Below are 15,602 nucleotides of genomic sequence, written 5' to 3'. Positions count from 1 at the left end.
TTATGTGTGACTCCAAGATTCCTCACAGTGTTACTGGAGGCCAAGGTAATGCCATCCAGAGTAAGAATCTGGTTAGATACCATATTTCTAAGATTTTCAGGGTCGAGTAAAATAACCTCAGTTTTATCTGAATTAAGAAGCAGAAAGTTAGCGGCCATCCAGGTCTTTATGTCTTTTAGACATTCCTGCTGTTTAACTAATTGGTGTGTGTTACCTGGCTTCATGGACAGATAGAGCTGGGTGTCATCTGCATAGCAGTGAAAATGTATACTATGTCTTCTAATGATACTGCCTAAGGGAAGCATGTATAATGTAAACAGAATTGGTCCTAGCACTAAACCCTGTGGAACTCCATAATTAACCTTAGTGTGTGAAGAGGACTCTCCATTTACATGTACAAATTGGAGTGTATTAGATAGATTTGATACAAACCACTGCAGTACAGTACCTGTAATACCTACAGCATGTTCTAATCACTCTAATAGGATATTATGGTCAACAGTATCGAATGCTGCACTAAGGTCTAGCAGGACAAGCACAGAGATGAGTCCACTGTCAGAGGCCATAAGAAGATCATTTGTAACCTTCACTAAAGCTGTTTCTGTGCTGTGATGAGCTCTGAAACCTGACTGAAACTCTTCAAATAAGCCATTCCTCTGCAGATGATCTGTTAGCTGTGTGACAACTACTCTTTCAAGGATTTTTGATATGAAAGGAAGGTTGAGATTGGCTTATAATTAACTAAGACAGTTGGGTCTAGAGATGGCTTTTTAAGTAAAGGTTTAACTACAGCCAGCTTGAAGGCCTGTGGTACATAGACGATTATTAGAGATAGGTTGATCATATTTAAGATTGAAGCATTAATTAATGGTGGGACTTCTTTGAGCAGTTTTGTAGGCATGGGGTCTAAAAGACACGTTGATGGTTTGGAGGAAGAAATTATTGAAGTTTACTCAGAAAGATCAATTGGAGAAAAAGAGTCAAACTTAACATCAATGGTACTAAAAGTAGCTGTAGATAATATTACATCTGTGAGATGATTATTGGTAATTTTTTCTCTAATGATAAAAATTTTATTTGTGAAGAAGTTCATGAAGTCATTACTAGTTAACGTTAAAGGGATGGTTGGCTCAATAGAGCTCTGACTTTTTGTCAGCCTGGCTACAGTGCTGAAGAGAAACCTAGGGTTGTTCTTATTTTCTTCAATCAGTGATGAATAATAAGACGTTCTGGCTTTGCAGAGGGCTTTCTTATAAAGAAACAAACTATTTCTCCAGGCTAAATGATGATCCTCTAAATTTATGACACGCCATTTCCTCTCCAGCTTACGAGTCATCTGCTTTAGGCTACGTGTTTGAGAATTATACCACGGAGTCTGGTACTTCTGATTAGAGACCTTAGTTTTCACCGGAACTACAGTATCCAGAGTCGTACGTAGTGAGGAGGTGAAATTATTAACAAGATAATCGACCTCCTTTGGAGTAGCGTTCAGATAGCTGCTCTGCTCTATGTTGGTACAGGGCATTGAAGATGATAACAGTGGGTGGATTATATTCTTAAACTTAGTTACAGCACTTTCAGAAAGACATCTACTGTGATAAAGTCTACTCTCCACTGCTGTGTAATCAAATATTGTAAATTGTTACGTTCTTAGTCTAGGCGAGTATTGAACGCAACAAGAAGTTGGCCCACTCACACACCACCCAAGCAAGAACACAAACAACAATATCTTTTTAAAGTGCTAAGCAGCCATTTATTTTCTTCAGCAGTGAGCAGTGCCAAAAATAACAAACAAAACTCCCTAATGGTCCCTACGCTTTCCTACACAAAATGAAAACCAAACAAAAGACAATTCACTTACCTAACTTCCTAAATGAAAAACAGGAGAAAACGTAATCAACAAAAATGGCTTCTCACGCCTACTAGGCTGTTGCAGTGAAGGATATATACAAGGTGAACAAAATACACGATTGCTACTTGACAAATCTATTTACAGCTATTTACAAAATTGAGGTACTAACGCCAGACACACACACACACACGAGGTTGTACTTGCAAATCACTTTGTCAAAGAAACTCTACACAGCAACGAATCAAAACACAGGTTCTTTGTTAGATGGTGGCGGTTAGGAGAGAGGGGGCCAGGTGGCTGTCATCCGGTAGTTAAGTACTGGAGGTGATTAGCCAATTAGCCAATCCAAGGACAGGAAGAAACTCCACCCAACTACTCGCAGGCACGCCCAGGTGTCCACCTCCTAAGAGAGAGGGGAAAAAACCCACAGCCATCCTCTGGTGGGAGGAGTCACACATAAAACAAACACTGCCAACATTAGATCATAACAAAATGTAAATGTTATCAGGAAATGATCAGGCAGGAGAGGGTTTAAAGGGAAAAACTGTTAAATGTTCAGTTTCTATTCCATATGTTAAAACAAGATCTAGAGTGTGATTAAAGTAGTGGGTGGGTTCTTGACACATATGGCAGTGTTAGACCAATGAGAATAAGCTACATACATTTATTTATAGGTTTTACAATTATTTATGGGACATTGCACTAATTTAGGATTTGTGAATATGAGAGATCACTACTGAATGAAAGCACCTTGCGTAATGAAGTGTAGCATTAATAAATAGTTAATTTACAGTTGCATTAGAAGAGTGAAGGTCACTCAGTTCTTGCATACAGATCTATATGTTTCTCTTCCCCCCCAGATTCTTTATTGGAAACACTTTTAAGTTTGGATAGACACAGACACCCCCCCCCCCCAAACAAACAAACAAACAAACAAACAGATAAACAAACACACACACACACACACACACACACACACAAATAGGAAGCAGTGTGTTCCCACACTAACTTCCTATTCATATACGTACCCAGGTGTCATCTACATATCTGTACCAGGGAGAGTACCTAGCCACTGGTACAGATATGTAGATGACACCTGGGTCAAAATCAAAACACAAGAAGTGGAGTCCTTCACTGCTCACATTAAAGCTGTGGATAAAAACATCAAATTCATCAGGGAAGACACAAAGGACAACTGTTTGCCTTTCCTGGACTGTGCTGTGCGCATTGAAGAGAATCCCAAAGCAGGAACTCCAGCAACACTTGAAGGAAGAAGAACAACTTTAATAATAGACCAACACGTTTCAGCTTGTGGCCTTCATCAGGGTCATAGTAAAACATTTTAAAATTGCTTAAATACAAGACAGGAAACAGAAAAAAATTTCAAATTAACCAGTCAAAACTTCATAGATAGGTCAGCTGACATATGATAGGTAGGTATTGGTTAATTGGCTAAGTCACGCCCAAGTAAATACCGGACTAGATCATTACTGATGAGGAGGAGGGGGGGTGACATAACCCCCATACGTCTGAAAATAACACATGCATGAAATGCATAAGGAGGATGCTATAAATATACACACAGGTTTAAAAAAAAAAAAGGGGGGGGTCTTTAATGGTAAAAGCACGTTTGAATTAGAAAACAAGATTACATCATCACATGGGAACACATTTGTTAAAAGATCCTTATTTATGTCTCTAAAATGTAAAATATCTAAAATTTAGACTTGAATTGTAGACTTAAGATGAGATGTCTAAAGCGCTACTTCTTCTTTGGCTAAAATAATAAGATTAATTAAATAAATATTACTCATGTGAGAGTAATTTAACTGGTTTAAAAAAAAAAAAAAAAGGAGGTGTAGCTCATAAAAACTCATTGATAGAAAAATCCTCATTCATACCTCTGGGGTGCAGACTCTTAAAACGGAATATCCAAGATGCTTCTCATTTTTTCCGGATAAAATTTATATTGCCACCTCTTTGGTTTAGTTTAATGGCTTCTATGCCTAGGAAAAATAATGGTGATTTTGGATGTTTATCATTGAAGTGTCTTGCAACAGGGCTGGTTAAATCATTCCTCTTGATTGAACTTCTGTGTTCATTAATTCGATCTTTAAGAGGGCGAGATGTTTCTCCTATATATATTTTATTGCATGGGCACTGTATCATGTAGATTACATTTTTAGTTCTGCATGTAATGAAGCCCTTTATGGCAATGGTTTTGTCACCTTTAGGGTCTTTGAATGATTTAACATTGTTGGTATATTGACAATTAATGCATGCCCCACACTTGAAATTACCATGTAGGTTATGAGTTATCAGGGTTTTATCTGGAGTGATAGGGTCCTGGCAGGCTCTAACAAGCCTATCTTTAATATTCCTTCCTCTCCTGTAGGTTACCATTGGTGGTTCTTTAAAGGTACCTAATAAGTTTGGGTCATTCTGAAGGATAGGCCAATGTTTTAGAATTATTTCTTTAATTGTTCTGGTTTTTGGCGTAAAGGTTGTGCAGAAGATAAGATTAGGTTTATGTTTTGGAGATTTCTTGGTTGTTAAATAGACATCCCTACTTACTGAACTCACCTTCTCTTCTGCAGATCTTAACCAGTCCTCTTTATACTTCCTTTCTTTGAATTTGTTCAACATCTCTTCTTTACTCTCATTATATTCGTCATGAATCTCACAGATACGCTTGAGTCTAATCAATTGGCTTACAGGGAGGCTCTTTTTGAGGTGGTTCGGATGGAAACTTGCAGCATGTAATAATGTATTCCGATCAGTGGGTTTAGAATACAGAGATGTGGGCAGAGATTTGTCTTTTTTTGTTACTTTCATGTCCAGAAAGTTAATTTCTTCAGTACTGTAATTGAGGGTGAAGCGTAAGCCCGCAAAGTGTCCATTAAGGAATTCTACAAACTCTAGTAGTATAGAGACTGGTCCTTTCCAGAGTAAAAACACGTCATCTATATAACGTTTCCAAGATACAATGAATGGTAAATAAGGGTTATTTGGGTGATTATATAAAATTTGTTCTTCCAGATGACCAACAAAGAGGCAGGCAAAACTGGGGGCCATTTTGGTTCCCATTGCAGTGCCAGAGATCTGAAGGTATGGTGTGTTGTTAAAAAAGAAATAGTTCCTTTTCAGGACAAAGGCAGCCAGCCTCGTTAGGAAGTAACTAGATGATATTTTAGTAGACCTAGTCTCAAGGAAGTGTTCCAAGGTCTCTAGGCCTTGTGTCTGATTTATATTGGTATACAGGGATTCAATATCTAAAGTACATAGTATTGTATCCGTAGCAATAGGTGAGAAACTTTGTCAGCGGATTTGATTACAATTGATTTATTCTGTGCCAGTTCTGCCAGTGCTTGACTGGTTAATTTGAAATTTTTTTCTGTTTCCTCTCTTGTATTTAAACAATTTTAAAATGTTTTACTACGCTGCAAAAATGGCTAGTCTATATTTAGGAAAAAAATACTACATTTGATACAAAAAGCACTGAAAACAAGTGAAATTATCTGTCCATGCAGCAAGTTTATTTTACTTAATAAGAAATCTTGAAATAAGATTTTTTAATCCAGAAATAAAAGAACACATTTGAGAATTGAAGAGGGTTAAAATAAGCTTTAAAAAGCTCAATTTAAGATAAAATTACTTGATATCAAGTCCCAAAGGTAAGTTAAATATGCTAAATTACAGTCTTTTTTTATGTGTTGAATTCTTACTTGCAGCAAATGAATGCACTGCAACGAGAAAAATAGTTCTAATACTATGAAAAACTACTCAATATTAGTGAAGTATGATTAATTTGTTTCTTGATTCAGGTTGGCTTATCTTAAAATAGAGCCGGATCGATATTATGTCCAAGCAAAAAAACCTTAAAACAGACCTTTTTCCTAGAATACTCCTTGGCTTCTACTGAAATCACAACCAGGACAAGAGTGATATATGTCAACATTTATTTCTCTCATGAGAGCAAAACACTTTTTTTAAACAATATAGGGCTGCTGCACAATCCCTAAAAGTCTAAATCAACCCTTTAAAAGGCCTAAACAGAGAAAAAAAATTACATTTTTGGCCTTAAACTTTTGTGACAGTCACATAGTCTCACAATGTTGTAAATAATGGCATTACTGACTTAAAACTTTACATGCCTCAGGTAAAGTGTCACTAAGAAAAAAAAAACAACAACTTTCATTTGTAAAGCATTATAAGTAAAGCCGTTTCTCAGGACATTGCTAGGCAAATTAGCAACAAAGTTGTACAAACGTACTACAAAACTAAACAAACTGCAAATGACCTGATAAAATCCTGCTTGGTATTCACCTATTTTTCAAAGAACGACTTCCACTCAGCTATTGCTTTCTTATATGCACTAGTGGCATCTTGATCATGGATGGCATCAGTGATTACCTCAGTTTGTATGACAGAGAGGACCGTTGCAACACATTTTGGGTATGTTAAGTGCAAGGTGTAGTAATATGCCATCAACACCAACATTCCTTCCCAGAAATCCTCCAAGGGGAGAGTGGTCACTGGTATGTTTCCTACAGCAACAATGCTGGTTGTTCCATCAAAAAGCAGCACTGGGGAGGAGAGAGGCCGCTTCTCCAGGTATAGCATTGCATCTTCACCCGGCTAGAAAGGCATAAAAAGCAGGAGTGGGGAGGCGGAGGTTTACCCTGGTGCAGGTGTGCCGCAGTGGTCAGTGGAAGAATCCGCAAGTGAATTTCCCATTATGTTGTTGCGCACTCGGTGCTTGTTTAGGGGTTTTTTTTCGCTGTAAAAAGAAGTTTTCTTCCCACGCACAACGGACACTAATGTTTTTGTCACTTTTTATGGACTCAAACTCAAAGTAAGGTCAGTACTTCCACACGTTAAACGCTGCATGCTCATACTCTCTCTGCACTCGATATATTATCCATTGTTGATCTGCACACAGCTGTTGTCACTAACGGCGCACTCGCTTACGTCACTGTCATGAGACATTCTCGCAAAAAAAATCACGGTTTTAGTAACGCAGTAACGCAGCGTTCCTACGGGAAAGTAACGGTAATCTAATTACCGTTTTTGCAATAGTAATCCCTTACTTTACTCGTTACTTGAAAAAAGTAATCAGATTACAGTAACGCGTTACAAATAACGCGTTACTGCCCATCTCTGGTTGCAACTGACGAACTGAAACAAACGAGCGTGCTGTGTGTGCAACAGCGTGACAAACATTACCTGTCCTTTTATTAACTGCACAAGTAGTGCTGGTCATAGCTGCTGGCTACCTGGCTGTCATGGGTCTGTAGCTCTGTCCACCGTTTAAGGGAACATATTTAGTTTTAAAGTATTTAGAACATATTTAGTTTTAAAGTAAGTTTCCGGGCTTTTCCTGCCTTTCTGGAGGGATTATATTTCACTAAAAAACGATCTAATATGCATGTCCACATAATTATGCATTATTATAATTATAATATTTTAAAAAACACACGCTATATTTTAAAGAACATACATTAAGAAGCAGATTATATTAGATTTATATTTTAAATAAGACAAAATTTGGATTTTGCAGCAGTAAAATTATTGTATCTCTACAGTTTAAAAATGTAATAAGCTTTGCCCCTGCACAGAGTGGATAGTGAAACAAATGGAATCATCATAAATACATTATTTCATATTTATTACTTCCCCCTCCTCATTGCTTTATTATTGTAGCTCTAGTAATAAATAATAATGTAAGGATTCTGGATCAGCACCATGATGCCCATAGTATATACAGTATTCTGAAGAAGGTCTAAAATGTCACTGTGTGTGCGTGCATGTGTGTGTTTTATTTAGATGGATTTTTAAAAAAAAATATTACTCATGATATAACATTGTTCAGACATGGCTGGTAAGGACATGAGGAGGAAACAGTAGGAGCTGTGTGAGACTACTAAAGGCAGTGCTATAACATTTTTCTGTCATCATTTTATTATAGATTAAGTGCAAGAGTTGTTAGGTGTGGATAATTAGATTATAGTTTATTGCAATAGCAAGTTGTGCCTTGTTCTCACATAGACAGCAAGTGGAGAGTGATATATGAAATGATGGGATGGAAGGAAGAAGAGAAGCAAAGAGTGATTCACAGGCAGAGCCTAATTTATTTCTCACAGTTTTTTGTTGCCTTATGGTTCCAAGCGCTGTCACCAATCTTTGCATTTTGTTATTATCTCATGACACTTGTTTAATCAGCTACCATCTCTCCTATGGACTTTTTAATGTCTACAGTCTCAGATCAACACAGCCCTGCCCTCCAGCACTATCCACAGCAACCCCTCAACAGCAACATTGTACCCATCAGGTAAAACATCGGCTACGTTTGCTTTGCCTTGTTGCCCATATTAGATTATTGATGTGTGTTGTTGTTATTCAGCCTGGTTCAATGTGCCCCTTTTTAACTTTGAGCACCCGCCCTTTTAAACCTCTCTGCACGGCCCTGGTCTGTGGTGACGTTTGAAGAATTAAATGATCCTTTAAAAACTATATGGAATTTTATTTATTCACCAACATTGTATATTTGTTCATTTTCCTTTAATACAAAGTCCAATAAAATGTTACAAAAAGCCTGTGTACCACATCCTTATCTGACGCTCCACAGTTCAAGCAGACATCTAAATTAGTTCAGATAAAAGTGAAATTCATTTGACTTATGACAGGCAGTGATGAACAGCCTTCAAACAGACTGATCAGTTTTATAATCTTTATTTTATCAGGTATGTCAAGCAGATTAAGATCAAACATAAAAACATATACGTTATGCATCACAAGCTGAATGCAGGTAAATTCATGTGACTTTTGTTTAGCTGTAACTTTATTGCATTGCTGCCTTCTGTGTTAGATAAGGCTCAACAGGTTGCATTTATAAAATGTATTCCTTCAGCAGAGTATTAAAAGAAAGGTGTATCTCTGCTGTAAGGCACATTCACACTGCATTCATATGACTAAATGTGAATGTGACAAGTTTCAGTGAGTAATGTAGAGACAGAGTCTGACTAAAGGGACATTACAGTGAGACTCTCCCGTTTGATCAGCAGAGACAGTCTCTCTCTGCTGCCAGTATATTTCACTTTAACTGTCACACAAAATGATTCAGCGTCTGTAAACCCTCCAACAAACATTTATATGCTTAAAACATTAATACTCCTAAACACAGAAATTGATCATAAACTAATCCGTTACTTATGTTCCCTAGCCCCAGCGTTCCCACAAACCCCTCCTGCCCTTGCTGTTTCCCTTTTTTCTTTTCTTTCTTTTTTTTTTTTAAACTTTCTTTTCCTTTTCCTGAACTTGGCGTCGCAGATGATCGTCTCGGTATGAATGGAAGGTAAGTGAAACTGCATACTTCACGGTAACGGACTCACAGTTGGACCAACGAGGTGTGTCACACACTATTTTCTGCTAGTGTGTGAGATCAGAGTCCGGGAATGAGAGCAGCAGCAAAGTTAAGGCCCTTTCACACTGGACGCTGCATGCGCGTCAAACTTCGCTGTTCGCCGCGCTCTGCTTGTACGTATTTGTTTTTTTTTTTCTTTGCGGCCGCTCTGTGTGTACCAGATGCGCCTGCTCCTTGTCATTTCGAGACTTTCACCTCACTGACTTTGTATCCTCTACGAGAATTTGTGTTTTATGTATTATGTTCAAGTGTTTAATAAGAAAAATGTATCGCTCATTCATGAAGAAGAAAGCTTTGTAACTATCCCGACCAGTGAAGAGTGTGTCGTTTCCACAACACGGGTTTCCCCGCCGAGGTCCGCAGAGCCATTGAAAAGGCTCTGGAGGTCCGTTGAACCTGTGACAAAAAGTTCACCGGACTCGGACAGAATGTTTTCCTTCATCGTGAGGTTCAACTTAGCGCAGCAGTTTTTACTGGTCGCGCCAAGGTACGTCCGCGCAGCTGGAAACCGTTATTGCGTGGCGCAAAGAATAGACATGAATGAGTGCCGCGTCCTATGTGAAAGGTCTTTTAGTTGATGGTCAGCAACTGAAATCAGAATCATTGTTACTGTGGATCCACTTACTGATGACTGAAGGCAACTTTTTCTGCCTCCACTAGTCTATGGAGGAAGCGGAGAGGAGCCGCTGCTCTCCCGTTCACTGACACGCTAAATCCGGCCTGAGCTGCACCGGAAAGCCGCTGGAGAAACTCAGAGCTCCGGGTCTTTATAATCACTCTGTGGGATTTTCACGCAGACTGTAGGGAGGAAAGCGTAAAGCGACGATAGAGGGTCAGAGTGGACGGTGTGATTTTTATTATTAAATATAGATAAGGCATAAATTCAAAACAGAATAAAAAATGAATAAAAATACTGCGTCACAAACTTTTGGCTCTCTTCCAACAGAAAGCGGACTATTGTTCATTGTTTACACCCACAGCAGTAGTGTTACTCAGAGACTAACTGGATTAAACACATCACGCTTTAAAACTTTATTATTAAACTTTATTAAATTTAAACATAATAATTTAAAGCTAATTACATATCATTCTCATTTGTTACTGACTGTCCCCGCTGAGCCTGAAACAGCTGTCTGTGACTCATTTCCTTAATCTCCAAGATTGTGTTTAAAGACATTGAAGTTCCAGTTAGACACAGTTTATACCACACAGACTGTCTTCAACATGAGTGCTGATATCATCAGTCTGTCATCAATCCAGATAGCGAACATTCATTGAAATAATGTTAAATCAATATCAGGCAATTCCCTTGAATCGACACTGAAATCTGACATTGATTTTACATCATTTTTCAGCCTTGGTTAATACTGAAACAACAATAAAATCATGATTGAAAATCAACAGGACTTCAACCAGCTAAACCACTGCAAATTACCATCAATACTTAAACATGTGAAAAAGACAACTGTGTATTATCTAAAAAAAGATAACCATCATCTGTTAAGTTACAATTTAAGATGTCAAAAATCAACATCAATTCAATATCTTCTTGCTATCTGGGGAGTCTGTGGACATCAGAGCAGCTTTTTCCCAATATGACTGATTCTAAACATCACTGAACATATTTTTGAGGAGTTGTTGAGCCTCTACAGAGAGTCTAGATGTGCTCTGACAGCATTTTACACTAAAGTATTCAAAACTCTTAAATACAGATAAAATGTTGCTGAACCATTAAATTAAAATAAGATCTCTCAATGTAAACACAAACTACATCTATAGGCAAACAGAACAAAAGATCACATGACGAATGTTTATTAATCAGTGAATAATTATTGGCTAGAAATGAAAATGATAAATCAGAGTCCATTTCATGGATCTTTCTCAGAAATTTACTAAAACAAAGTGTGTTTATAAAAATGATGACAGACTTCTCTGTGGTAACAACGGTTGAATGCTCTAATTCTGAAGCTGTGAGCTGAAATATTGTGTGTTAAATAACCAGCTGTAATTTGTTCGTTCCATTGGTTGATTTTCTGCAGGCACACTGCAGACTGGGAAGCACCAGTCCTTCTTAGTCCTTCTCCTAACAACATATAAGAGTCCAACTGGACCACATCCACGTACTGAAGCTTGTTCTATGACACAGGATTTGATCTTATCCATATAATGTCAGGGTTAGGGTTAACCCTGGGTTTTCACTTCATACAGGGGTATATTCCCAATTGTAACTCATCAACTAATTAATCCTGAAACTTATGGAGACAAAACATTACTAGATGGAAGATGCTTCTTATTAACTGTAAATCAATATGTGTGTGTACACTTCTCTGCGTAAGAATAATTATTGTGAACCTTTCATGGATGCGCTGAAATATTTGAAAATGTTGTTCAGACGTGTTGAACTGACTGAATATTAATGGGCTTAAGCAGGGCCGGCTATACGCTGGGGTAAGAGGGATCAATGCCCCCTTATACAAACGTCCTGCCCCCTTAAGTCAAAATGTAGAAGTTGAGAAAGAAAATAATAGATTACCCATATGGGCAAGATTTACTACAGTAGCTTAATAATCCACTGGAAAAGGCACAAATGAGATGATAGGTAACCCTAACCCTGTTTGGCCCTGTTTGGTCTCTTCATTGTAGAGGTCTGGGCATTCCTCGCTACACTGTGCAGCATACACTACACATTGTTAAGTTTGTGTTTAGGAGTTTTGTCTTTTGGATGAACCAGTTTTTGTCTGAGTGTGTTGCTGGGTCTTATTTAATTTTGCACATTTATTTGAATTAGGCCATCCAATTAAGTTCGATTTTATGTTGGTGATTGTAAAGATCTGGATGGATATTTTATTTTATTCTCTATTTGTATTTTTCAGTGTTATTTTCCAAGACTTTGCAAATTCTCCTTTTCTTTTTATAACTGGGCCTACCATTTTTAGTTTTGTTCATATTGGCAATAGTGAGAAGTTTTATTGTTGGTATGAATATATTTGATATAGGCTATCCAATTAAGGTAAATGCCGTGTTTTTAGTTGTTAGAATCTGATGAAGAATATTTTATTTTATTTTTTGGTGTTTTCGCTTTTCTGTTTTCCCCCTGAGGGATTCCCACCTTAACGTGGTCAGGGGGTTTGCGTGCCTTAGTGACCATAAAAGCTAGACCCGCAGAAGCTTAGCCTTCAGGTGGGACACCCAAGTTGGTCAGGTCTTAGGGTAGAGGCCTGACAAATTGCAGTCCAATTACATGACAGAAACAGTTATCCTGAGTAGGGCTGCCACGATTAGTCTACTAGTCACGATTACGTCGACGACTAATTTGAGTTTGGTGCGTCGTTTGAAGCTAAGATCCTGAAAGACGCAGGAATAGGTAGTAGGATTTAAGAGTGTGAAACAGAAGATGTCAGCAATGCATGTACAAGGATGCCAGCTGCTGTTAAACGCCAAAGAAGAAGAAGAAGAAGAAGCAGCCTCCAGTATCATGGCTGTGTCCAAATTTAGCCACATCCTTCGGAGGTCGCATTTGAAGGTCAATTACATTACAGCGATGTGACGAAGGCTGGCCAAATTCAAAGACTCCGACAAATGCGGCCGACAAATGCATCCCCCTTTTCCTCAGATTTGAAGGATGGATCTGGTGTATCCTTCGTGGCCCAACCTATCCCAGAATTCACAGTGCGGCTCAGCCAATTCCAGTTTCCTGCAATGGCGGCAGCTACTTAGTTTTAATATTACTCTTATTACTCTTTCTGGGTCACAAAATAGTTTTCAGATATTTTAGGAGAGAATGTAGCAGCAGATCACTTCAAATATCTGCTCGGTTTATCAAGACATCACATATTTGCAAAAGTGCTCCGATGTTTTCGGAGACGCCTGTTTCCCACCAGCTTGATAGCTGACCAGGGGTTCGAAGCTCTCTAGAGCCAGCTTGAACAGCAAACTCCAGGCACATCGTTTTCAAACCCCCCGTGGTCTTTCGCTCCTCGGGTTAAACATAAGTCAATTAGATAACTTAAAAATTTTATTGTTTGGCTTTTTTCAGTGTTTGCCTGAGATTAAAGTTATAGTTTTCACACAGCTGAATAAACGTCAAACAGAAAACTGATTAAACAGAAGTGAGAGATGGTTGAGAATTTACTCCAATGTCCTGTATATTTTAGATAGCAAGGAGCAGACGGCTGAGTCTGCAAATTTCATTAAAAGTTTAATAAACTGTCATCTTATTTTTAGTTAGCACATACCTTAAACACTAAGCTAATGATAGTTATATAAGAGCGTATTCCACCAGCATGTTGGTGGAATAAGCTGTACGTTTTATGTCCAATGGATGTATAATCTTATTAGTCGACTAATTGCAAAAATAACCGGTGACCATTCGACTATCAAAATAATTGTTTGTGGTAGCCCTAATCCAGACCAGACCAGCCCACCCAACCCCCACACCTTTCTCGCCTCCATTGCCACTAGGTGCCCCCTTTATTTCTGTCTGCCCCCTCATATATGCCTGTCTAGAACCGGCCCAGGGCTGAAGCTTCCAGTCACAGTGTGTGTCAGTGAATGCATTATTTAGGGAGTAACGGAATACATGTTACGTATTTAAAATACAAAATATGAGTAACTGTATTCTGTTACAGTTAAAAGGGGGATATTCAGAATATTTGTTGAGATAAATGGATTACATGGCAGTCTTTTCCTGTTTTATATGTTAGGCCCTCTCAATTTTTGTTAATTTCACACCTGTGGAAAACCCTAAGAAAACACGCAATAAGAGGCTCTAATGCCTGTGTCTCAGTCTTGCGGCCCATGTCACCTCTACTTGCGGCTCGTATAAATGACGTGAAGAAAAAAATTTTCAAAATTATTATTCAAAAAATTATTTAATATAAAGGCAATAGGCAGAGTGTTACAGGCATAGCCATAAAGAATGTAGACTCATGAGCAGTGTAGTCCGTGCTACAGGGAGAATGGACTCCCATACCATTATGTGTCTGTGAGCGCGAGGAGGGAGAAAAAGGAGAGTCAAAAGTATGAGTTGTCACAGACCAGAAACGGGAGATGGAAGAATGTAATATAAGAAATATATATAATAATATATATAGTAAATATAATAATAACCACTGCAGCCAAAAAGAGTGCCTGACGAGCCCAGTTGTAAATAAGTTATTAAGACTCAACTGTACACTGTGTTCGTGTTTTCCTCTGAAACAATAAGTTCCGTTGGAGCAGCCTTTCAACGCCTCTCTCTGTCTCTCGCTAGCAAAGTTGACCCAGACAACAAAGTAAAGCTAGTTTTCGGCTACGAGCCCGACACAGAACCCGACGTATTAGCCAGAGGTCCCTTTACTACGGTTCGGAGCCGCAGATCTGTTTGATATATGAGCAGAATAGTTTTCTATATGAGATCGCTGCAAAAAGTGCAGCCTTACCTAATGTCCACCCTACTGTTACTCATTTTATATTAAGATTTAAAAATCTAGTTGCTATTGGTATCTCGAGTAACGTTCAGTAATAGTAATAAATCACACAGCAATAGTACATTCATGCAGTTGTAAAAAGCATGACAATATATTAAGTAATCCAAAGTATTCAGAATACGTTACTCTCATTGAGTAACGTAACGGAATACGTTACAAAATACAGGTTGGGTTATGTATTCTGTAATCTGTAGTGGAATACATTTTAAAAGTTACCTTCCCAACCGTGATCATGTGTGCTTCATGGCTCCATCTATTGAACTGATGGTAGAAGTAGAGCAGCTGATGGCAGCTTCCTCTGCCTCACACTGCTGTCTGACTGCATTCAGCTGACACTGAGATGAAGCAGAAAAGAAGCAGCTGGTATTTGGACACACATGATGGAAAGGGGGATTTCAGTTGATGTGCACATGAATGATTTGTGTTTCCTTTGTAGGTGAAGGTAGAAACTGTGTGTGAGCTGATGTGGATGTGAATTCAGCAGCATGGATCAGTGTGAGGACAGAGAGGAGGGAGTCCCTCCCTCTAAAAACACTCTGTGTGGGGAACATGAGAGCCAGACCAAAGCTCAGAGGTGAGATGACCATCTCTAACTGTCCATGACTCTTCTCCATGTCACAGCTCAGCACTCACATCACTGCTCCATCATTATTCATTATTCACACTCATACTTCTGTGTATGTTGTTTTAAAGCCCAGAGGTGCACGGTGTACCAGGGTCTGCTGGACCTAAGCCTAAAACTAATCCAGAACCTGGACCTGAACCCAGCTGTGTTTCCTTAAAGAGTGACCTGTCGAAGGATATTGGTGCTGACTTTAAAAAAGAACTTTTATGTGACAAAGAGTAAGTAGTTTACTTT

General features: G+C 38.5%; 1 protein-coding gene across 5 annotated transcripts in view; it reads left to right on the top strand.

Annotated features, from left to right (window-relative positions):
• Positions 1–9,118: 9,118 nt before the first annotated feature.
• LOC146361497 (protein NLRC3-like) overlaps positions 9,119–15,602 on the top strand; it is a 33,355-nt gene continuing 26,871 nt past the window's right edge. Inside the window, exons 1-3 of one of the 5 annotated variants that reach the window (XM_084920690.1) lie at positions 9,119–9,206; positions 15,180–15,317; positions 15,437–15,586. In XM_084920690.1, coding sequence (XP_084776816.1) covers positions 15,229–15,317; positions 15,437–15,586 — 239 coding nt within the window. In that variant the 5' untranslated portion in view covers positions 9,119–9,206; positions 15,180–15,228. The other 4 variants (XM_084920692.1, XM_084920691.1, XM_084920694.1 and 1 more) reach the window with 4 other exon arrangements.

This window comes from Perissodus microlepis, chromosome 23, assembly GCF_051167445.1.
Source record: "Perissodus microlepis isolate ML-2025 ecotype Zambia chromosome 23, ASM5116744v1, whole genome shotgun sequence".
Lineage (NCBI taxonomy): Eukaryota > Metazoa > Chordata > Actinopteri > Cichliformes > Cichlidae > Perissodus > Perissodus microlepis.
Note: the sequence above shows the minus strand (reverse complement) of the source record. Positions and strands in the feature narration are given on the sequence as shown.